Raw genomic sequence first — 24,604 nt, forward strand, 5'->3', positions numbered from 1 at the left:
AAAAAAAAAAAAGACAGTTAAAATGGAATTAATAACATGACTTAAAATACCATTTGATTCTTAATAAAACCTTCAAATATTTTTGATTTTAAAAAGTAATGTCTTCAATTACAATATGAAACAATAGCTTAAAAGATCACCTGTCTAATCCTTTGTAAATTTTTAAGAATTATTTTAAGCTGTCTCATAGCCTAGTGGGTGGAAAAACTCTCACTTTTTTTTTTCTTTTTAAATAAGGCAGAAAAAAGCACTGAAGTGATAGAGGACCAAGACTTGTTTTTTTCAATTCAGTGTTGAAATTTCCAAAGCAACTGAATTTTTTTAAAATTAAAAAGTATATGTGTTAAAGAGCAGCAATAGTCACCTCAAACAAAACATAAGCATGTACAGGTGCTACACACAGATGTGTGGATTGCTTTGAATTGCTGTAACAGTGATCTCTAACTTTCCATTAAAGACTGAGTGCTCACCCTTCCAGATGGCACCGAGGCCCACAGTAGCTAAACCTATGGCTGCTGGCATGATAAACGCTCCTAGCAATGTTCAGTAAAGCATGCAATAAGAGTCCCAAATGACATCACAGTTCATTGTAACTCTTAGCATTATACTTTGTAATGATGGTTTTAACTTGTTCTTGTTTTTCCTCCTTCATGACTATCAGCTCAGCTTTCAGTCTTTGCTTGTTTGCCTCATTTCTTTTGTTTATTTTTCCTTTCCTCACTAACTCTTACACCATTAGGACATTTTTTTTCCTTGTGCATCAAATTATTCCCTCTTTTCAACTGTGTACTTCTGTGAATCCCATCCATTCAGCACCCCTCTTTGCACCTCACTCTTGGTGTCTCACTTCATAAGCAGCTCAAGTTAGGAAGGCTAAAATGGAACTTTCTTTACAGAAACTGGGGTTTTAAAAGAGAGGTAGGCAGGAGTATTTCTAAATCTTATATGCCCAACTTTCTGATGTCAGTCACAGAGGGGAACCCTAAAGTATCTGCCAAGTCCTCAATTGATTTACCTCTTTCCCTTTTCCGCAAGTTGTGGGTATTTCTGGATGCACAGTGGCAATGCTCTCTAAGGCAAGCAATGGGGCCTCAATCTCAGTTACTCTTCATATTTCTCTAGAATTTGAGAGTTGTGAGTGTATAATTGACTGACATTAAATTGAGCTTACTGTGCCTCTTATCAGTTACAGCCTAAGGCCAAGCAGTAATCAGAGCTGAAGGTCCACCCTCCTGCCTGAGCATAACAAAGCCTTCCCCTCAGGCTGAGGCACCTGTGTCCAGGGATGCAGATAAGCATCTAAGCCAGGGGAGAGGCACAATTTCAGCTCCCTTCCTTACCTGGTCAAAGGCTGTGCTCCCTTTACAACTTTGCTAAATAACCTTCCCAAGAGCTTTACTGCTCCAAATCACAGGAAACCTGGATGGCTTTGCTATGCTCACAGAATAGCTGCATTTATGGCCCTGAGACATGTCAACACTGTTCCCAGCCTGAGACTAGGTCCCAGAAGTTAGTGAATGTCTCAAGGGCACACAGTTTCTGAAATCTATGCTAATACTGGTGTATTAGGTGCATAAGTTCAGCTGTGTTATTAACCACAGCTGAACTTACTGCACGGTAAATTTCTCAGTTTCTGAGCAAACACATGGTTAAAAAGCCTCAAAACAAAACTACTTTGTTCCCTTTTTCCAGACTGTGATTTCTGAAGAGCAAATAGTCACGCCAGAAAGTACTCAAACTATAAAATACTTACCTTGCTAAAAATAATCCATTTAGTCTGTTTTCTGCTATAGTAAATGAGATTCACCAAGTCACCATCTGTTATCAGGTACCGATGCTTTCCTGTCGTAACAACCTCCATTGCAGCCAACCTGTGCCTGATCTTAACTAAGAATTTGTAACCCCAAATTAAAAGGAATTGTCAAGTGTCTTCTGTTTTGATGGAGTTGATAGGGTGGGAAGCATTCAGCACCCTGCAGGATTAACCCTTAGAAACCAAGGACTAATTCCATCAGTAGACCATATCTAATTTATACTGCAGACTGTGGGGTAGTGATCTCTGATCAAATTCTAAATGAGAGGCTGAAGAAGAAGGAAGATTAGCATATGCAGTGTTTTGTGATGCTGCAGCTATACTCTTTCCTGTACCAAAGCAAAGTCAGATAGTGTTTGGTCAACTACTGCTGCACAACCATGCTTAACTTCACAGACATAATTAGATTTGGGTGCCTGCATTTGTCCCCTTCAAAAGATTGGAACTGGGAGTTAATGCAATGTTCAGTCAGTCTTCTTAAACCAAGGCACTCTTTAATCTTAAGGAACTAAACATAAAAGAAAGTGACATTTACAACAATTAATGAGCGTATGCAACTGTCTCATCTAACTCTGACCAAAAGCATCCCAAGCTTGTATACAACGGCCAAACTTTCAGACTCCATAAGGGTGTCTTCCTTAGTGACTTTCCCACAGTCTCCCATCCAGTGCTTCTACAGCTAAGGTATTTATCTTTTTAACTGTTTACAAGCCATCTCTTGTGGTTGTTTCTCATCTGGTAGAACATTTTTGTTATGTGGCAGGAGCTAGAGTAGCTTTTTGTCTTTAAAAATAATAGCTCAGACATAGTATTTAACATGAAAATCATAGAAGGAAGTACATTGTGTGGAGTTTTGCTTAGTTCTGTAGCTGTCAGGAAACGTACAGTTTTTGTCCCATCGACCATGTTTTTTGGGAGGTATCCAGACAATTTTTTGCAAGCCATGTTCATGATTGCCACAAGTCAAACCCATGTGCTAACTTCCCTGTTATCTTAACTCTGAAGTACAGTGTGAGCCAAGAGCACCCAGAAAGCTGAAGTCACTGTTAAATAACACCATAATCTAAACAAATAAAAATGTTCAGTCTCTGTTATAAGCCAGAGAGATTGGAACCATTAAAAAAATCTTAGGCAGAAAGTCTGTGGAGTTATAAATCAAAACCACTGAAGAATTTGGAAAAAGAAATCCATCCCCTTCTATATATTTCTGCATTTTGAATGAAATCATGCTTACCACATATCAAGTAGATGCCTTCCCTTTCAAAACCATGTGCTAACTTCAGAAGGCTTTTCAGTAGATGACCAGCTTCAGATGACCAGCTTCAGATGTCTGCTGGCTGTCTACAAGATAGCAAATAGGGAAACTGAAGAAATGGCAATGAAAGAAAACCTGAGCGCCCTCCAGCACACATATATCAAATGTAAAAGAAAGTGTGCAATATTTAAAACAAAAATATCTGTCCCAGGCACATGTACAATGTGACTGGGAATGAGAAGAAGGGGAGGAAAAAAATAACAAAGATTTCAGAAATAACTGGATAAAAATGAGTGAGATTACTTTTAGAGATAAGAAATATTGGAAGAAATATTTAGGTACTTAATTTTTTTAAAAGGGCATAATGTCAGTATTTTTGCTTCTAATTAAAAAAAATAATGTCCATGGGCATTAACAATTAATGAACACCTTGATTTTGTAAAGCACATCTAAGCTTTCAGTATGAGTAGTCCCACTGATGCAAGGCAAGTTATGAATTACAATTAAATTATTAATTAGGTTTTTAACAAAAGTTTTAGTTGTGCCATATCCATACTTTGTTTTTTTACACAGCTTTTAAAAGAAGGATAGCATTTTTTGTAAATCTAGTGACACTTTGCCTATTCCAGTAATATTAGATATATATAGATCTGTTTATCTATCTATCTTACATTAATAATAAAAGCAAGCCTCCATAAATACAACATACTATTGAAAAGGATTGCAAAGTAATTCACTGACTTTGTTGTAAAGATTCATCAATATCTTTGGAAAGGAAGTTGGGATATGAAGGATTTCAGGTGCTGGTGCATGAAAAGCTGGACATGCCCTGGCCATGAGCACTCACAGCCCAGAGAGCCAAACGTGTCCTGGGCTGCATCCAGAGCCCTGTGGGCAGCAGGGGAGGGAGGGGATTCTGTCCCTCTGCTCTGCTCTGGTGAGACCCACCTGGAGCACTGCATCAGCTCTGGGGTCCCTGCACAGGAGGGACAGTGATCTGCTGGAGCAAGTCCATAGAAAGGACGCAGACATGGCTGAAGGGATGGAGCTCCTCTCTTGTGAGGAAAAGCTGAGAGAATTGGGAATGTTCAGCCTGAACATGACAAGATGACTTAATTGTGTCCTTCCAGTACCAGACAGGAGTCTACAGGAAAGATGGAGAGAGACTATTTACAAGAGCAGGTAGTGACAGGACAAAGAGTGTAGGTTTATGTTAGATATTAGGAAGAAATTCTTTACAGTAAGGGTGGTGAGGCATTGGTGCAGGCTGCCAAGAGAAGCTGTGGATGCCCCATTCCTGGAAGTGTTCAAAGCCAGGGTGGATAGGGCTCTGAGCTACTTAGTCTAGTGAAAGATGTCCCATGGCAGGGAGTTTGGAACTGGATGATCATTCAGGTCTTCCAACCCAAACCATTGTGATTCTATGGTATAACCATTACTGAAGCAAAGCCTGTAGCAGTGTATGGGTTCAGCAGCCACAGTATTATCTACCTTCTCTGTTACTTCCCTGATACACAAAACATGCAGTAAGACCAAGGTTATATCCCAGAAGTAAAGAGATCTTCTTGTAAGCAGTTTCTCTATCTTAGCTCAGAAAGATGTCATATTAATTCAAAACCACAAAAGTATTGAGGAAACCATGCAAAAAAAGTTTCTGGATTAAGTGTGTTTCAGATCTTCTATGTGACCTTTTCAGTTTTCATTTTTTTTCTCAATTCTGCTTTGATTCTTTCTCTAAAATGAGATCTAGGCTGCCAGCAGTGAAGTAACCCATTTTACAAATCCTTTTGGAGCTCCATCTGTTTTGGTTGAACTTTGTCTTTACTTTGTCCCATCTAAAACCCATAAGCACTAATTAAATATATTACAAAATGTAGATGAGCTGTCTTGTGACTGATAAGGTTGTCTTACGAAGCTTACAGTGTATTTATAGCTTGTGTAAAATGAGACCAATTTCTTTTAACATTCACAACATAAAGTATATATTTATCTAAACAGACAAACTCAATTATTCAACCGTCCTCACTCTGTGGGAGTAGTATAGAAAAGCAGCCATAATTGATACTAGGTCATTATTAATGATTTCTAGGTGTAAACTTTAGTTATTTTATATTTTTACATAGGATTTTATGTTTTTTCTTTCAAATCTTGAAAATATACACATTTGTAAAACATTTTGAGGGTGAAAATAATCAGCTGATAATGTGTCAGCAAATTTTCTTCATACATTTGCAATCCCCTAAATCAATTACTAATATGCTCATCATTGTCTTGATTTCAGTTTTATAAATGTGCTGTATGAGGTTTGGTGTGCAAAAGAGTGATAAAATGTTACATAAGGAGATTTACCTTAGTGTTCTTGTCTTTGTGACTTTTTTTATGCCAATACAGACATTTTTGTAGTATCAACTCTTTTTTCTCTCCTTATTAAATTAGTTTTTCATCTTCCTACATAATCATCTAAATTCTGTAAACTACACAGATGTAGCTCTTGGCGCAGTATTTCATACCGACGAGAGAATGCTAAAAGAGAAATACAGATGGATAGACCTCTAAAATACTCATCTCTGATATATGCATTTCATTAAACATGGTCACAAGAGCAGAGCTGAGTAAATAGTAGGGAACAATCTTCATGGAGACATTTACAAATCCCTCCCTTGGCGATAATCCTACCCCTTATACTTGCTTATCTTAGAAAATATTCAGCAGGATTGTTGTATTGGATGATATAAATATGCAGACATGGTAATTCTGGTACCAGTATTAGCATTTACATTTAGCCAGAAAATTATTTTTTATTGTTTACATGGAAAGACACGGTATTATGTAACATAATCACAAAATGTACCATAAATAAATGATTAAAAATATTGGAGTGGACTATTTTCAAACAATATAGTACTCAATAGACATCCACAGAAAGGTATTTAAATAATGAAGAAGTGATACATATGTTCATCAAAATGGCAGGGCAATGGTCTTTGGCATTCTGAGGTCCTTTCAACTGAGACATATGCTGTTGAATCAACAAAAAAGGAAAATTATATTTGGGTTGTATCAACCTGAAATTATTTTTGTCAACTCTTTTTGAGACTGAAATAGGACATAGAGAAGTTCTGGTCCATTTAATACAAAATTGATCTTTTAAGTCTGAAACAGGAAGTTTCATTTTGGGACACTCATTTGAGGAAAAACAAGAAACCATAAAAATGCACTATGAAGAAACATCCTTTTATCCAGACTTACAAAGCCTGAGGAGACCTCATGTCGATGCCTCATATTTATGAAATGCCTCTTGGAAGCATTTCAGAGAAGGTGAAGAGCTTCAACAAAGGCCCCCCACTCTAGAACTGCTATCTCCTAGTTAGAATACCTGGCACAAGCCAGATTTGGTTTTCTTTCTGCCTTGACTGGAACAGAGACGTAATGAACCTTCAGCTCCACTGTTTGAAATCCCTCAGGAGGATCCCAGGCCCTTGTTCAATGTTTTGGTTTAGACAGAGAGAATGAACTTTACAAGCACAGGGCAAGAGCACTCACCTGAGAGCTGGGTATGTATGGCACTCTGTTCAGAAGCGTAAGATCTGTCTCCTGAAGAGGAAGGAACTCAGTTCAACTTTCCCATATCTGGAGTGAATGCACAAGCCACATTATTCAATGAACGAGAAGATTATGTTCTGCTGGGAAAAAAATAACCTATTCATGCATTTAACCAGAATAAAAAATACAAAATCTCCCTTAGAATGCATTTCTGTTACTTGATAAAAAGAGCAATTGTTCATGCACCACTCTGATACTCTCCTAGAAACAAATAAGTAAGAAGAACATCCAGGAAAATGAGGCATAATTTGAGCACCTTTGGAGTTTGCAAATCCTTAGCTTTCAGAAACTTGTTGATTGACATAGTCATTAGCAGTCTCAAGCCATGTTTCTTGAACTAGAACATCAAGAGGGCCAAAATATGATCATTGAAAGTGGCTGTAAAATACAAGATTTTTAAGCATGCAAAAATGAAAAAAAGAATAAAGAGATTAAAAAAAAAAAACAAACAAAAACCAACCAAGCAAAAAACAAACAAAAAAACCCAAACAACCAAGACTAAACTTTGAATGTAATTTTTTATGTGAATGTCAACAACAGCCACTACAACATACCACAGAAGATAGTTTCTTCATTCCCCTTCCCACTCCCTCCCCTAAAACAATGATGAAATTCCGTGAGTTCAATTCAAGCTTCCACAGTCCACTTACCTTCTGCCTTTGCCTGTGTGTTTTAAACCCCTTTGCCACGGTACCATTTGAGCTCATGCAAACAGTGAGCTGATGCAAGGAACAAAACCAAAAGTCAGGTATACATAAAAAGCAATTTTCAACAAGATCAGCTCTTGAAATGGCTTATTGCAAAACTGCACACTAAGAAACATGCTGATTCAAGAGAGGGCACAGGACCAGGGCAAACTGCACCAGTCAGTTGTAGCTACTGTGAGAAGTTTCTCAAGTCCAAATGTCATTGTGCATACACTCATTGGAGCCAAGCAGTCTACTTACCCCTTGCACAGGCAAGAACATAAACTTCATAGTCTAAAACATAAACCTTCCACTGAAGTACAGAATATGTCACTTCACATCAGGAGTCCTAAAAAATGCCAGCTGAGGTGTGCTGCTGAAACATTTGATGTGACCACAATGTAACTCATCATGAGGTGGGGTTTTACAAAACAGAAGGCCAGATAACATGATGCCAATGTTAGGTCCCTTCCTTAACACACAGGTGACCAGAGTAGCTTGAATCTGGAGTGGGTAGGCTGCCAAGTGGGAAAGAACACAAACTACACAGGAAGGAATGCTCCTCATAAACATTAGTCTCCATTTTTCAGATAGTCTAGGAACAGATCTGTGTGCTCCAGTTTATGAGGATACAGAGCCTCAAGTCAAGCCTTCTTGCAGCCTGGAACAACAAATGCACTGTTTCACATGAATAGGCACCAGCAGTTTTGATTATGTGAGCTTCCTACTGGATGATCCATAGAAGCAAACTTTAAGACCATCCCTCACTTCTGTCCTCCTAGCTAGAGAGGAGTGGCAGTACTATCCAATAAATTGTTCTAAACACCATTTTTGAAGAATATATTTCAGAAGAAACATTGCAGGTAAAAAGAGGCACAGCTACTTGATGTACAAGCGTATGATCACAAGTTCAAAAAATAAATTTCTTTAGTAGCATATGCCCCATTAAATTCTTCACATTTTTAAATTATGTATTGTCCTATGGCTGCATTACATTTTAAGAAAGTAATGTAGCATTCCTAATTCTTCAGGAATAAATGACTGTGGAGACCTGTATACTTGTATTCATTCTTTGGCTGCTATGGTATTCAACTATAGACAATAATAAATTTATCTACATTATCCTGAAATATTTTTTAATGGTAAAGACATTGTATTGGTATCAAACTTCACACTGTAAGTGCAAAGAATAAAGCTTTTTGCAGCAAATGCTCTAATTATTCTCTGTGTTTACTTTCTGATTTACATCCAGAAATAACTGGCAGAAAAGTTTGTGCTTTATAACTTCATATGACTACTAAAATGTAAAAACAATTTGGGTAAGATTTGCTAAATCCTACCTTGATATCTAACTGTCTCTGAGATCATAGCAAATAATAGACACATGAGTAAAAAAACCCCTTTAATTGTATGTAATCAGAACTATTCAGTTAGACATCTGAGACCTTTTATATTCATTATTTTTGAAAGCTAAAAATTGCTTTCTGCCTGTACATATTCTTTCAGTTCTAGGACTGCTCATCAGGTTGATTGGTAAAATTTTGTATTTCTTGGAGTCTTCTGAGATATGTGGGCAGTTGAGGGCTTTGGGAAATACAGGGGGCGTGTTAAACACAACAGATGAACAAGAAGGGAAATGTCCTAGGTACATAAGCCAAGTGGACAGCAGAAGTGGCAGAAGTGGATGGTTTAGTGTCATGGATATGTCAACTCATATGAAATGAAATGAGAAATTTGATTCCTGATGCTGTTTCAAGAACAGTTACTGAACAACATACATAAATGGGATTTAGAGTATTTCCACTTACTCCTCAGTGAGTGCTCTGGCCACATGGCCACAGATTCATGCCCTTTTTCTGTCTGCCTCTTTCACCCAATTAATTTTTAATTATGATGTAAAAAATGGGAAAGCTACTTCAGAGGGGGTGGAGAGACAGGGATGAGGCTGGAGCCTGATGTCATGCAAGAACCAGCACCATTTCAGTACCATCCCACTTTGGATTTTATCCCACTTTGGACTTTGAGAGGATGTCATTTCACAGTTTCTCACCCATCAACCAGCTCAGGTCAGGGTCAATCCCGAGGACACTCTGTATCTGCTCTAATTATTAATGTAGAAAGCGCAATTTAGTTGTGATATTGGTATCAATAACTCTTACCTTGAGCATGAAACACCTGGTTATGTATTTTACATACCATACTAAAGAGGCAAAAGCAGGTTTGTTTTACTTTCTTCCTTAAGACAACCAATATATTCTGAAATGTCTGTACAAGCACAGCAGCCAAAACAATGAAAAAAATAACAAGGCCAAATAGGTACAAAAATAAAAGCATTCTTGAACATAGGACAGGAAGGACTCTATTAAAAGGACCAAGTTCTGAAGAGTCTCATGATAAACCTGAGGGATAGGGAAGAATAAATACAATCCCTTTCTGAGGGGGAGAATGTGAGACCTGAGAAGATATGAATGATGAGAGACTACAAGCATAAAAACATATGCAAACTGCTGACTGTAGTACTGAATTCAGCATAATGATAGATTAGCAGATTTTTATGTGCGGGAGTTCATAAATTCCTTGCTTCTACAAAATAAACAATTGAGACAAAATATAGGACAACGACTGGATTGTAAACAGAGAGAGAATAGTCAAAGCAAAGACTGGAAATAAGAACATGAGTCTTATTCTCAAGTCTCAACTTTTCTCACCATGAAGAGAAATGTTGAAAACATTTAATTCATGGTGGTTTGGGCAGGCACAGAAATAGGGAAGAAAAAAAGATCAGACACACCAAGAAACACTGAGATACACAACTACTTTTGTCCCCTAAAGTGGCTTCCCTGTCTTTCGCACCAGATCCTCTTTGTTAGATGCTGTATACAGCATGAAGCATCTAGCACTCAAGATGATGTTCAAAGCAAACTTTAAACATCTGACCCAGAGTTTTGCTTTTTTTTTCCTATTTAAAAGAAATGAAGGCTCTCAAGAGCTCCTGTACTGCAATTTTTCACAATACATTTATCACTATCACTAAAACTCTGGAATTATCAACTACAATTAGATAACTAAGGCTTTGTTTTACTAATTACCAGATTACAGGAATGTCCTCAGTAGCATTTAGGTAGATATGCTAGGATTAACTGTACCATTCAAGTGTTTAAAATAATGCACTTTAATCTGTACAAGGAAGAATCAAGGCATTGTTTCTAAAACCATCTCATTTTGTACTGATTGCAACAAAAAGAACTCTTTGCCACATTCGGTAGTCAGCATCTTCTCATATTTCTAAGTGTTTTAAATTCACAAAATGCTGTCAAATCTAACCTACTATTATAATAAGTATGAGAGATTGATAATGCTTTCCAAAGTTGAGTTGATGTAGCCATAATCAGAAATAACAGCAAATGTTTTAACAGATCATATTAAAACATTCACACATCTTGATCTAGTCATATTGGTGTTGTTCATCATCCTGCATCTTGCTATCAAGAGGAAATGTGCATTCGTAGCCCAGAAAAACAACCTGGGCTGCATCAAAAGCAGCATGGCCAGTAAGTTAAGAGAGGGGATTCTGCCCTCTGCTCTGCCCTTGCAAGTGCCCCCCTGGAGCACTGCATCCAGGTCTGGACTCCACAGCACAGGAAGTATGTAGACCTGCTAGAGTAAGAGTAGAGGAGAGCCACCAAGGCTATCAGTGGGTTGGAGCACCTCTTTTATGGAAACAGGCTGAGAGTTGGGATTGTTCAGCCTGGAGAAGGGAAGGTTCTGGGGAGACCCTACTGTGGTCTTTTAGCACCTGAAGGGCAAGAGAGCTGGTGATGGACTTTTGACAAGGGTGTGCAGTGACAGAACAAGGAGGAATGGCTTCAAACTGAAACAAAGGAAGTTTAGATTAGATATTAGGAAGAAATTTTTTACTGTGAGGGTGAGGAGGCACTGGAACAGGTTGCCCAGAGAAGTTGGGGATTCCCTGTCTCTGAAGTGTTCAAGGCCAGGTTGGATGGGGCTTTGGTCTAGAGCAAGGTGTCCTTACCCATGGCAGGTTTGGAACTAGGTGATCTTTAAGGTCCCTTCCAACCAAAACCATTCCATGATTCAATATTGTCAGTAAAACTCAGGTACTAGGAACACTGGTGTAATGACCATGACATCTTATTAAGTCATTTTTTGTAACGTATTTTAAAAAATATTTTTCTTATATAGATTTATATATATATATATGTATATATATGTATATATATCAACAAGATTTAGCACAACCGGTGCCACCTGATTCTACTCATCTCCACTCAGGAAACCAAGATCTTCAAAATACCCAAACATACAGTGTCTTTCAGCAAGGACCAATAACATTTTTTTTACATTTGAAACTAGACAGTTCTTTAGGTATCTCCAGAGAATGATGACTTCTCCTTTATTCTTACAGGTCAGCAGTCAAAAACAGCTTGTCTAATTAATGAATGAATGCTGTTACCTTCATGAAAGCATTTAGTGCTTTATATAGTGCACTATGAAGTACCCTATATAAAATACCATTCTGAGCTTTTTATGACAAAACTTTATTGCAGTATGTGGAGGGCAAGCACATTGCACTCCATAGGGATAATTTTAGCACTTTTAAAAACAACTGGAATACTTACTTTTAGACATGTCCCACCTAAAAGAAGAAATAGTAAGCTCAGAGAAAATAAAGCTAGCATGAGCTGCTGAACTCTTTTTGAAGGAAGATGCCTTTAAAATCTGCTTTTAAAAGAAGATAGTTTTAAAATTAAAGGATGCAGTGAGTAAATGTGTGACTGTCCAGTATAATAACAAAACACACTAGGATTCTAAAACTGGTTGAAAACTACACACATATAAAAGTACATTTTTTATTGTAATGCCATCTGATTCTCATCTGTTTAAAATAGGATCTTACATTGTAGTCCCTGAAATTTCTCTGCAGTTTCAAATACAAACACAAACAAGTTTAAAAGTGTGTTCCCAGTGCCTACTAAGTATGGACCAGCTATGAGTGCCCTGGATCCTAACCTGCTGTTATATGGTGTCCAAACACAGCCTGGCTGTAGTGCAGCCAGGCACTGTGCTGCTGTTTGGAGCTGGAATTCAGGAGATACACAGTGAGTACCAGGGGGAGATCAAGTTATCCCAAGAGGGCTGACTCTCTTCCAATATGGATTTGTGTAATAAATAGAAGAAACAAGATGGTGTGCCAGTTTTGGACAAGAGGAATTGAGACATCAGAAGAAATTTCTTCATGGAGAGGGTTGTTAAACATTGGAGTAGACTGATTAGGGAGGTGGTGGAGTGACCATCCTCACAGATGTTCAACAAATGCCTGGAAGGGTCACTTACTGCCCTTGCCTAGTTGGCAATGCAGTGATCAGTCAAGAATTGGACTTGAGGATCTCAGAGGTCTTTTCCAACCTAAAGGATTTTGTTATTTTATTAATAGGGTATTCTGCTAGCTTATCAGAAAGAGCTGAGGTTCAGAAATGCACTTGTCTACCCAGAAAGCATAACTGCACCCTACATAAAGTGCAGCACAAAGTGGAAGAAAAAAGTCAAAACAAATCTGATTTTATTTTCCAATTTATTATTTTCTAATCATAAACATTTGTACCAAGATCTGGTGAGAACTCAGAGAAGGGAAGATTCAGTATGATTTTAAGATATATGTTATTCTTGGTTGACTTTAAAAGAAAAAGCTTTTTCTTAGTATGTATCAGTGATTTCTGTTACACACAAACAACCTACCACTGATTCACTGCAGATATGTGCACTTCTTGTTAGCTTAACAGAGCTTACTGAATTGAAAAAGAGAGACTGATTTAAAATATGTTTACTGGAAGACAGACTGTGATAAAAGTCAACTTATCTTCCAGCTGAGCAGAGATCACCTTCCTTCCCAAAATAAAGTAGCTGCCACCACCCATCTACTCTCTACTGTCACTGAAACCTGCATGCTTGCATGTCAGTATATCCCTATCAGCAGTTACCTAGGGATAATGAGGCAGAGCATGCAAAAAGGAGGGGTTTTTTTTCCTGCAGAGTTGTGCCCCAGGGCAGTTACTGGTATCTGTGAAAGAAAAATAATGACTTGTCACTATCATTCAAAAAGTTAATCTTGCATTGGAAAAAGGATTTTTGTTTCAATTTAAGCCTGATTTGCATATTCATCACTAGCTGGGTTTATATAAACATGACTAGTTGAGATATGTCTACACTGTTTTCCGGACACAGACCCAAACCTGCACTCAAGTCGAAGTTCATCCATGCCAGAAGTACATGGACTTTGGGCAAGATTCAACCATTGCCAATAGGACAGCAAATCACACACCACTGTTTAGTATGACCCCAAGCACATTCCTGCCTGCTCTCTAATCAGTACCTACTGACAGTAAAACTGCTACCTCAGAGACAACTGTGAAAAACAGTGCATGTTTCTAACAAGGCAGTTTTTTGTGCCTGTAGTTCACGTTATAAATGTATTCTACAGACAACATTTTCCCTCTAGGTCTATGAAGAAAAAGGAGTGCTAAAGGAAGAAAAAAAACACAGTATAAATTCAGCATTAGGGATGATATTCACATTTCCTATCTCATCTTTTCCAGTAAGAACAACTGATGACTGTACTTGTTCATTCAGACAATATTCACATGCACACACATAAAAAATGGCAAAAGCAATTGCAGATAGGTAACACCAAGAGAGAAAGAAACAAATGTGCAGTCAAGAAACATTCTCTAGCTTCTGTTGGAAGAGGGAAAATCTAGCAAACACTGCACAAAGGCCTTATCTGAATAAGAGACATGAAAGTGCTACTTGATAGCCCTGCTGTTCTCAGTAGAAATCTTCTGGAGAAATGCTTGCTCAGCTCCCGGAGAAATTTAGTGCTTTTGCATGAGATCTTCCTTTTGTACTTTCCTTCCTTTTTTAAAAGCCCAGAATTTTAATTTTTTGAACTACAGAGGATTTCTGTTTAGGACTAAATGTGGAAAGTCATACTGTGAATCAGATAAGCTTCATACTTGGCAGACAAAGAATTGGAAAGTGTGATGCTTCTGGCTTCAGTTGACTTCAGGTTGCTATTACGAGATCCTGTCTCTTTTGAATAGTTTCTCTTCTGAAAAATCCCTAAGTGTGGATTTTTTGAGTGTTCACAATGTTACAAAGCATGTGTTTTAGGAAAATGTAGATAGTAAAAATGTCCCCCTTTCTTCTGGTATCAATTTAGCAGCACCAAAAAGTACCTGAAAAGATATTACCAAAAAAAAAAAAATAGTGAAATAAGGTAGCTGAAAGGTCATATGATGGTCTAACCCCAGCTGGCACCTCAGCTCCACAGCAGCTCACTCGTTCCTGCCCTCACAGCTGAATGGGGGCGTGACTTAGAGGAATACAAGTGAGAAAACTCGTGGTTCAAGATGAAACCAATGCAATAGGGACAGGAAAAGCAACACGCAGAAGCGGAGCAAAACAAGGATTCACTCACTTTACATGGGCAGGCAAATATTCAGGCATCCCTAGGATGGGGTGAGGTGCAGAAAAGGTCTTGATACTGTATAAGCACTGCTCAGCAATAACCAAAACATCAGTTTAGTTATTGGTCATCCTGTATTATCAGTACTGTTTTCAGCAAATCTGAAACACAGTCCAGTAATGGCAAATGTGAAAAAATTTAACTTCATCCCAGTCAAAAGCAGCACGTTCATCACTCAGTCTGCCAATGAGATACAATTGTTTTATGGACCACATTATATTCCTTGTTACAATTCCATATAGAGATGCTCTTTCCTTGCAAGGTTCTGCTTCTCCAGTAGTAACACCTGTACTGCTTCTACCTGAGACATCAGAGAACATGCTTTGAGGGTCTGTTAAACAGTTCAAAGCTTTTTCGTGGGTAATGCATGCACAATTTTTTTTCCTATGAGAAAGGAAATATATGATTCACAGAGTTTCAGTGGGCAGAGCAACTTCTGCAGTACACAACAGCTGGAAAAATTAGTGCACTGTCATGAGAACTGCCCAAGAACTGTTTTCTCCTTCACTGTTCAAGGATGAGGCTGCAGAGGAGCTGTAGAAATAGTGATGAATTATACTACACTGATAAAACTGGTATGTACTAGATGATGCAGGAGGCTTGTCCGTATCATATAGAATCATCATAGAATGGGTTGGGTTGGAAGAGAACTTTAAAAGGACATCTAGTCCAACCTCCCTTATCAAGATTAAATGAAACAGTGACTAAGAAAGGTGTGTGAAAAGAGTATCATTTATTTTCCAACCAGAAAGTCACAAATTTCTGGTAGTGCCTTCTGCAGTCTAGATTTATTCTCTTATTTTCCTACTAATAAGTTCAATTAACTTACTGGATAGAGTTCATGGTCTCTGTGTGAAGTAAAAACTATTTACTTATTACTTTTAAAAATGTAATTAACACCTGCACTGCCCCTGGCTTGATGCATTATACTAGTGAAATACCACCATTCTCAAGAGTGTATAATTGAGAGAAGAATAAGCCTCAATGTGATTTAAAATTAATAAACTTTGTCTTTACAACTTTATGAGAAGCTTGAAATAATTTTATGAAACTTTCAAGCATGTTTAAAAGAAGTGTGTATCAATAAGAAACAATAAATGCAATTTTATTTCTGGTTTGAAAATCCCAGGACAGTTCAAATGCAGAAGTGAGCACACTATTTTTATGGTAAAGCTGGACAGTATTTTTCGTAAACCTAGAAAAGACACCCCTGTAAGAAGCTTCACCTTGAAAGAAAAGCAGTTTTTATAGCTGATACACTAGCTGCAAATCAAAGAGGTCTGTAACCATGAAGCCCCTAGAGATCTACAAACAATGAAATCCTTTGCAGAAGTTCTAGAGTATAATAAAACTTGAACAGCAGTTTTTCAGGTCACTCATAGTTGGAATCTAATTTCCAACAATGCCAATGTAAAAAAGTGCTCAAACATTTGTTTTCATTAAAATGACTGTGTTCACAGAACTGTCTGCTGCCTCAGATGCTCACCTGCAATCTGTGCTGTGTGATAGAGACTGCAACTCACATTCTTCCCAAGCCAAGTCCAAACATGCTGTCTGTACAAAGGGCATGGTTTGCTCTCTCCTAAAAGAAAGAAGAGTAATAAAGGTCAGCAGGGAATGCCTCTGACTTTTTCAGTGCACACTAAGTAGCCTTTTCTACCTACTCAGCCTTAAACTGGGAATCAAAAAGAACCTGGCACAGGGCAGAAAAAACTAGAAAAGAATAGTCAAGTGTAACCCTTTTCCTGGGTTATCTTGGGTGAGCCACTTTGTGTTTCACTGGACTTAACATTACCCACAAGGCTGATGTGAGGACAAACTCATTAAATGTTGTCAAGCATGGGAATAGGGTCCACATGGAGAGATCACATTTCCCTCAGACAGATTTGTTTCAAACTCTGTGAGTCAAACTCAGGAATATAAGCAAACTTAATAGTCAGAATGACCCAACATCCTCAAAGCAGACTGTTTAACATTTTTATCTGAAACTTAATTTTACAGTAAATAACTAAGAAAACCTTAGCAGTATGTTTTCTAAAGCCCTACCACTGTCAGATACAATTTACTTTTCTTCTCATATGAGTTATTAAAAAAAATAAATTCTTTTCTTCTAAAAAGCTGTCCTAGTGATACTAATTCTAATTTGTGACTGAATTAATCAAAATCCAATAATTACAGTAAACTAATTCTTCCACTAGAAATTGAAATGCTACAATACAGTCAAACTATTGGTTCCAGTAATTCTCATAACCAAAAGAAAGCAAAACACACTACAGAGAAAGATGGAACAATGAAAAATGAAAAGATCACTTTTTTTTTCCCCCTGGCTTTTCTGAGGTTTAAAAAACCTGAAATAAAATTCATAGATCAGCCAGGATATGTCGGTATCAGTTATTGTTGGAAAAATTTTACATTAGCTCTGAAAATTTTTCATTGCTGATATGCTGTGCACATTCTTCATTAATAATTTTTTAATTAACTTTTATATTGAAAGGTAAAACTCAATTAGAATAACTTATCTTTGTATAATCCTCCCACAGCTTCCCAAGAACAGAAGTATTTGGAAATATATTAACAATTGCTGAATCATACCGTAAATTAAAAACTATTTACGATTATTCTTTTTCACTTTGAAATTCACATTCTATACACCAATATATTTTAGGATACTTTTACTTCTAAATATATTTATGTATGTGTTTTGCCTCTGGAATATTATCCAAGTTGTAATATAACCCCGATGAATCCTTTGTGGAAATGCCTTGCAGAACAAATCTGCTGTTAAAAAGTCACACTCAGAAGTTCATCTTTGAACCCTCCTGGCATGACATAATATCATCTGAAAAAGCCATTTTAACTCTCTTATTACCAGTGTCAAACAAAATTTATGTACCTACAAGACTAAAAAGATACATGAGATGACTCATACGTTAGGAACTCCTCTCATTGATCCCACTGGGCACGTCTAATGAAGGGGTTTGCAGCTCTGGATGAAAATTATTCCCATGCAGAAGCAGAGTGAATATCACTTGCGGCACCAACAAAACTGTAGGATTATGATACATATTCAGCCTGAAAAACCAAACAAGGGAAAAATAAGTATTTCACAAATTCTTGGCATGCAAACCCTGAGTCCTGATAATCACTCTTATGGCAGCAGGCAAGTAATTTTCTTAATATTAAGGCTCTGATGGCTTTCCTTCCTTTGTCTGAACTCTGCTGCCTGACATTTTTCCACTTCTCCAAACAAAATATTTGCAGGCTGGAAAACAGCCCTTCCACATGCAAAGAACTAGAAATGTTTGCAAAGAAATAGAAACGTCTGCAGACTGTTTTGTGTTAAAATAGTGCTTTCCTTCACACATGAAGACAATTATCCAAGACCACCTCTCTCTGAACCAACATACTTTTTTTAATTAAAGTACTAAGCTATTCAGTTCTAAGTATGCATCATTTCAGAGACTATTTAAATAAATTTGTATCTGTTACATAAATGTTGAATTTGGATGAATTAAAAACTAGCTGAATTATCACTCTGGTAAGCCTTGAAACTGAATTTTCTCTTTAACAGGGGGAGTATGGTACAATTAGCATGGATATATTCCTGTAGTGTGGAAATTCCAAGGAACATTTGCTTGTGCTGTCTTAGATGGTGTTGTTCTGCCAAAATGTATATAGAGTCTTAAAATTTAGGAGAGTGAATATGCACATGCATTCAGATTCTCTACTGCTAGGTATGTCTAATGCACACAGACTGAAATCTCTGCCTCTGTGTTGATGAGGACAGAGTCATATCTTACCTGCCTTCTGCAAAGTTTTAATGTGATCAAAGCCTAGTTCCTTCCACTTCAGTTGTTTTTGGCTATGATGTCTCTGCAGTCAATAAAAATGCTGAAGATTGTCTTATGGCTTTTGCAATCTTTCTTATTTCTGGTCCCTCACTGGGAGCAGAAGTCCTGTCATAAGGGGAGAAAACAAAACCCTTAGCTTTCATTTAAGAGACAGGAGAATTAAATTGCAAAAGGTTAATAAAACTGTTTAAAATCTTTGGATTTTGGAATTACAAATAACACTTTTAGTTACATAGCTTTCTCCACTTTTTTTTTTTCAATGAAGTCCTCTTTTCTCTTTTGAAAATAATACATAAAGACTAACGGAAAAAAATGTTCAAAGTAAAAGGATGCTGTCAGAGTTTCTAAAGTTTACTGAACTTGGCTCATAAATAAAGGTAGTGGTGTTTGACTTCCCTCTATCAGGAATATAAAAATAAGACTGAGGTCACTTGACTTGTCACTTGTATTACGCTGCCTTATCTTCAGGTTTTATCTTCAGAATTACAAACCTATTTCCAAAAAAAACCCCAAACAAACTACAAAACCCCCCAGCCCAGGAAAACCATAAAACAGGTAATTTGGATGAGAAAAAGCCTACCCTCTATCACCATACTCACAAGAAAGAGAAAGCATTCACATGTTGATTACCCCAGAGAATGAGCCCCAAGTAGCTTAAATTCAATTACATAAGTTAGGCCTGGTTCTTCAGACAACGTAGTGCTCCTGCTTATTGGTGATAATTGAACAAGTACTGCAGCAGAATGGAGCATACCTTCATATATAGTTTATATTATATATAAACTTCTAATTATTTTTTTATTATTGCTACAAAAGAGAAGCTATTTTTAAAAGTCTGAAAAGTTGGAAAATGGAAAATTCATGAAAAAGAAAGATTTACCAAAGGTGGTCTTCATAGTGTTATTAAAGCAGTAGGTGAGACTCACCTGTGTGCCTTCAGCACAACCACAGTTAGAGCAACCGTTCTCAATTTGTATTCCGATTTAGAATAATTGTGCTCAAATTGTATTCAGATCAGAGGCTGCCTTACTTTTTGCAGTTACATTACAGTAATGAAGAATACTGCCTCCCTTGAAGTCTGGTCCTGTTTGAGACATTTACAATATCTTGTGCAAATTTTGAAGCACAGCTTGCAAAGCAAACCCTGTGACGAGGTGGCAAGCATTTGTATCACAGTGAACTTTAATTCTACATTAAACTAACAGATTGTAGATGATTCTTTACTTGTCTGTACATAAGATTGCAATTTAAATTGTATTTTCAACAAAATACTGCTTTTTTCACTATATTTTCCATTTTAAAAATGAAATTTTTGTTCAGATATCAGAAAGCAGGGGACTGGTGGGCAGATAGAGTTCTTTGCCAAAAATCTTGCTTGGTAGAATTTTTGGATGCCACTTCCTTATGATGGTGTGTTTGCCATGTGAACAAAGCCCTTACTGCATAATCTGCAACTGTGCACAGTAACAATTGACAATTTTATATGATCAGTATTGACAATCTCAATTATTGGTACTGGCAGAAACCTAAGATTTTCAAAAAATATGTTCCTAAAGCATCACAACCTCAATTTTTGTTTCATATAAAGTTCTTATCTTAGAACACAACAATAAACATTTGACAAATGGCAGAATTCTCAATAGAGACTGCATACTTAATGTTGCAAATTGCCTTCGTAGAGGTAGCAGGAGATACTTGGATTTGCAGCCACTGAGCAGGATGCAGAGAGCATAGAGATGGCAGTTGCAGAATATGCAGATTGCATAATCTGGGCTGTAATTTTAAATCCAGACATGACTTCTGTTTAGTTAAATCCTTAGAAGAGAGCAAGCAAAAGATAAATGTTTGGAGGAGACAATAAAATTCTGGTTTGTAGTCTTATTCTAGCAGTTAGTATATTACTCTGGCTCTCAGAAACATGCACATTTTGCATTGTTTTTTAAAATGTTATTATAACCTGACTGTTACCACAGAATAAAGAACTCATTCCCCAGTGCAGGTGTTGCATAACATCTATTTCAGCACATCCTTTTGATAGTGGTCCACAGATTAGAAACACATTATGTCTTGGCCTTGCAAAATTATTTCCTGGACAGCTTGCAAGATTTATTTCTAAAGTAGTTGTAAATTGTGCCTCCTATTTATCACTGTTTGTTTTCATGTTTTTACAATCAAAAATTTCATACACATTAAAAAATTACAATCTAGCTAGAATCTAGAAAGGTCTTGATTCAGCTTCAGATATTGAAAGCACCATCCCTCAAATAAACTTCTACCTCAAGTGGTTTTCAGTTCATTTTGACTGTTTCCTGCTTTCTCAGAGTTCTTCTCACGTACATGTTAGTTACCTTTTCACAATCTGAATGGATTTTGTAAAAAGCAAACCTCCAGCCAAGAAAACTGCTTGATCACATATGTTCTTTGGTTACTTTACTGTTTTAGTTATGAACAGAAATAAATGAATGACAAAGACTGGGCTTTGAGAACACAGGATTTGGTTGTTAGTGAAAAGGAGCTATAGAAGTACCATCCACATTTTTATTCAGACATTAATCAACATATGATACCAATTTTCAGAGTTCCATTTACTTTCCTTTTGCCATAAAAAAAATTCAGCGAAGATCTTCCAGCTGACTAAACCAACAATTTCCCTGTATCAGAGGTTTTATTAAATATAAGGGGTTTTTTTATAAGCCACAGTACGGCTCAACATATGAATTCTTGTTCCAAAACAATTGTCACATTTGCCAAGTAATCACCATGTGAGAATAAGTCAAAGCTTCTCTATGGAAGTGAGAGAAAAATATTAGCTCAAGAGAGAAGAGGAAAATATGCTGGATGTTAAGAAGTGGGGTAGAATAGACTTGGTATGTAACATTTAAATAAACTTCTCATGAAATATCTTATTACTCGCCAGACAATTGTTTCCAAATGCAAGCTAATACACTAGCTGATTTTCTATTAATAACTGAATTTTTCTACTTTATGATTGTTACCACTAACTTTACAATTTCTGAAACCTCTCACTCTTACCCTTTCAATGACCTACCAAATCCAGCTGTAGTTCTTAGGGAGTAATCTAATACAAGTATATTATCATGCTAAGGCAAACTCTGGAGCATGGAAAGCCTTAAAGGGCTGTTTGGTTTGCTTGACCACTTCCTCTAAATTCTGCTTCCTCTTTGTCTTCCTTCTGCCATCATACCTCTGTCTTTGTCTTTCTCTTTACTGTTCCGTTGCTCTGTGGCTTCTCTATGTCGTGCCATGAGTATAGGAAAAACAGCTCCCTCAGGAGCAGTCTAATAATTGTTTTATTCCAATTCAGCATTAAGTGTGGGATGTACTATTAGCAGATGGCAAGGCCTGCAGAGGAGCTGAGATGGAATCCTGCAAAGGTGTTCATCATGTCTTCCAACCGCTCACCAAAGCTAACTTGGTGGAAAAGACAGAAGCCAGTCCTACACAGCACTAAACACCAAGTCACTCAAAACAAATTGTCTCCATCAGAACCACTACAGTTTCCACTGAGCAAGAACTGACAAAGCTACAGCTAGGTCCTAGATGGGACTGCTCTAGCAGATCCATTTGTGGCAGCTGGCAGTGTGTGTACAGTCATAGATTTCTACACAGACTTGCCACCAACTAGGCAATCCACACGGATTCCAGGGGGATAGAAGCCATCTCACCAAAAGGTGCAGCATACCCAACCACTAAAACAAAGTAAATATAAAGTTTTCCCCTCACCCATTCCAGGGAGAGCTACCTGTAACTATAAACCGATCCCTTCCTTATCTTCAGGCAGTTGACACTCCTCTCTCCTCTGCCTATCCTTCTCCAGTCCTTCTCTTTTCTCTCCTTTTCCTCACCCTCCCCCACCCCCAAGAGATAAGTCTCTTCAAGCCTAACTGGTTCAGATAAAACAGCTTTCAACTGCCAGCCAATTTTTTTCCTATTAAAAGCTGAAGATCATCTACCATTCCTAAACAGCTTTATCTGAATTGGATTCTGTCCCTGAATCCCATTGCTCTGTGCAGTTTTAGCAGGCTGGCAGATTAACAAACATGGGGGCCTCAATCTCTCCTTTACAGCACATTGTATCCTGAGTACTCCTGGAACACACACAGAAAGGCCCTAACGAAAGTCCAGTTCCCAGTCTTTTGCTATTACGTGTATTTACTGAGAGTTTTATGAAAGAAAATTTTATTCTGAAGAACGCTGTACTGGTATTGGAAAATACGGCTGGAAGCATGAACACGTGCAATGCTGGAAAATCTGTGCACAGGGCATTTACTCTGCATAAACTCCTCCAGCTCTGCCAGCATGGAGAGCTAAAATGATGTAAAGCCTAATTTGCAGTGACCCTTCTCCATCGATACAAACTTTTTGCACAACTCAATCTTTGCATCAGCTGAAATTGACAAGAAGGAAGAATCATTAAGTATCTCATCACAAATGGGGTATTATTCTTTCAGAGAAGGCCACCTTGCCAGATTCCATTTTGCGCTATCAGAATTCATTTACCAAGAAACAAACGGAAATGCATATAATGCATATATATATACACACACATATACATATATGAGTGCATTTACTAGGTGAGTACACATAAATACAGGAAAAAGAGTGTAAACAATTTCACTCAGCCATAATGAAAAACCTAAGAAACTTTTGCTAGAAATGGTTCTCTGGGCACTGCTGTACAAGGTGGGAGCTTTAGAAAAAGGGATGCAAAGGAGCTGCAGCTCCCATACAGTATAACCCAGCTGCCCCGGAGCCAATGACCCTCGAAGCTGGGCTCTCCGGCAGATCAGCAGCCAAAGGGCAGCGACAGCCTGGCTCTGCCTCAAGCAATCTGCTCGGGGCAAGCCCTGCCACAGCCGTTTGCCGCCGACAGTTGCTCCAGCCCAGGTGCTCCTGCAGCCGCTGCCCCTGTGGGCCTAAAACAAGTCCCGAGCCAGTGTCCCTACCTGCCCCGCCAGCCTCTCGCTGCCCCGGGGGTCTCCCGGGAGGCTCAGGCGCCAGGGCCTCGGTCCAATTAGCCACCGGTGCGCGCCCCCGCCCTTCCTCCGCCACATAAAGCGCGGCGGGCCCACCGCGGAGCACATCCTCACGCTGAGGGGAACGGTCACGGCATCAGCGCCTTCTCGGCGGTTTTGTGGCCTCTTTTTTCCTGTCAGTGAATTTGGGGCAGGTTTGCTTTGCTTTTGACCCCGTCGTTGCTGGAGGAGCCGGCTCTCCTGCAGAGCAGCTCCGCCCCGCTTGAGGCTTCCTCAGGCGGTGCAGCCCGCGGGTGCGAAGCCGGGCCGAGCCAGAGGAGTGAGCGCGGCGGGGGCACCATGCCTGCCGCCTTCGCGGGGCGGCGGCTGCTGCTGCTGCTGCTCCTGCTCTGCACCAGCCTCTCGGGCGGGAGCCCTGCAGGTAAACGTAAACTCTCCCCGGGCCGGGCCCCCTCCGCCCTCCGTGCCGGGCGGGCCGGAGCGAGGTGGACCGGAGCACCGCCTGGGAGCAAAGGTCCTCCCTGCTGCGCAGCATCCCCCCGGCTCTCGGGGGGATGTATCGCTGCCCCGCACGGCGGCCGCATTTCGGCTGTGCCTGTGGGAGCGGCTGAGGCGACTCTTCTCAGCGGCCCCGAGCGTCGCCGGCGCCGCTGTGTCCCTCAGCGTTCGGGGTGCTCGTGGGGCAGCGGGAAGCTGCTCTGCCGTCCCCCGGCACCGGCACAAGGGCTGAGCCGCATCGCCGGGAGCCGTCCCGTGGCCTCCGTACTCCCTCCCTCACCCACGGGAGGGTTTGTTAGCTCACAGGTGCAGGACTGGGCAAACGAGGTGTTCTGTCTTATTGCTGTCCTGTCCTTAC

General features: G+C 38.8%; 1 protein-coding gene and 1 long non-coding RNA gene across 3 annotated transcripts in view; one reads left to right on the forward strand and one right to left on the reverse strand.

Annotated features, from left to right (window-relative positions):
• Positions 1–392: 392 nt before the first annotated feature.
• On the reverse strand, positions 393–3,091 carry LOC146425015 (uncharacterized). The gene is made up of 3 exons (XR_014846936.1): positions 3,048–3,091; positions 1,754–1,787; positions 393–1,118 (listed from the first exon to the last, which is right to left on the reverse strand). It is a non-coding gene; the product is annotated as an uncharacterized LOC146425015 (long non-coding RNA).
• Positions 3,092–23,580: 20,489 nt separating this feature from the next.
• EMB (embigin) overlaps positions 23,581–24,604 on the forward strand; it is a 30,170-nt gene continuing 29,146 nt past the window's right edge. Inside the window, exon 1 of one of the 2 annotated variants that reach the window (XM_085042079.1) lies at positions 23,581–24,169. In XM_085042079.1, coding sequence (XP_084898205.1) covers positions 24,088–24,169 — 82 coding nt within the window. In that variant the 5' untranslated portion in view covers positions 23,581–24,087. Of the gene's footprint in view, positions 24,170–24,327; positions 24,553–24,604 lie in introns of those variants that run through there. The other variant, XM_085042080.1, reaches the window with a different exon arrangement.

Source organism: Lichenostomus cassidix, chromosome Z (assembly GCF_008360975.1).
Source record: "Lichenostomus cassidix isolate B80296 chromosome Z, HeHo_3.0, whole genome shotgun sequence".
NCBI classification, from domain to species: domain Eukaryota; kingdom Metazoa; phylum Chordata; class Aves; order Passeriformes; family Meliphagidae; genus Lichenostomus; species Lichenostomus cassidix.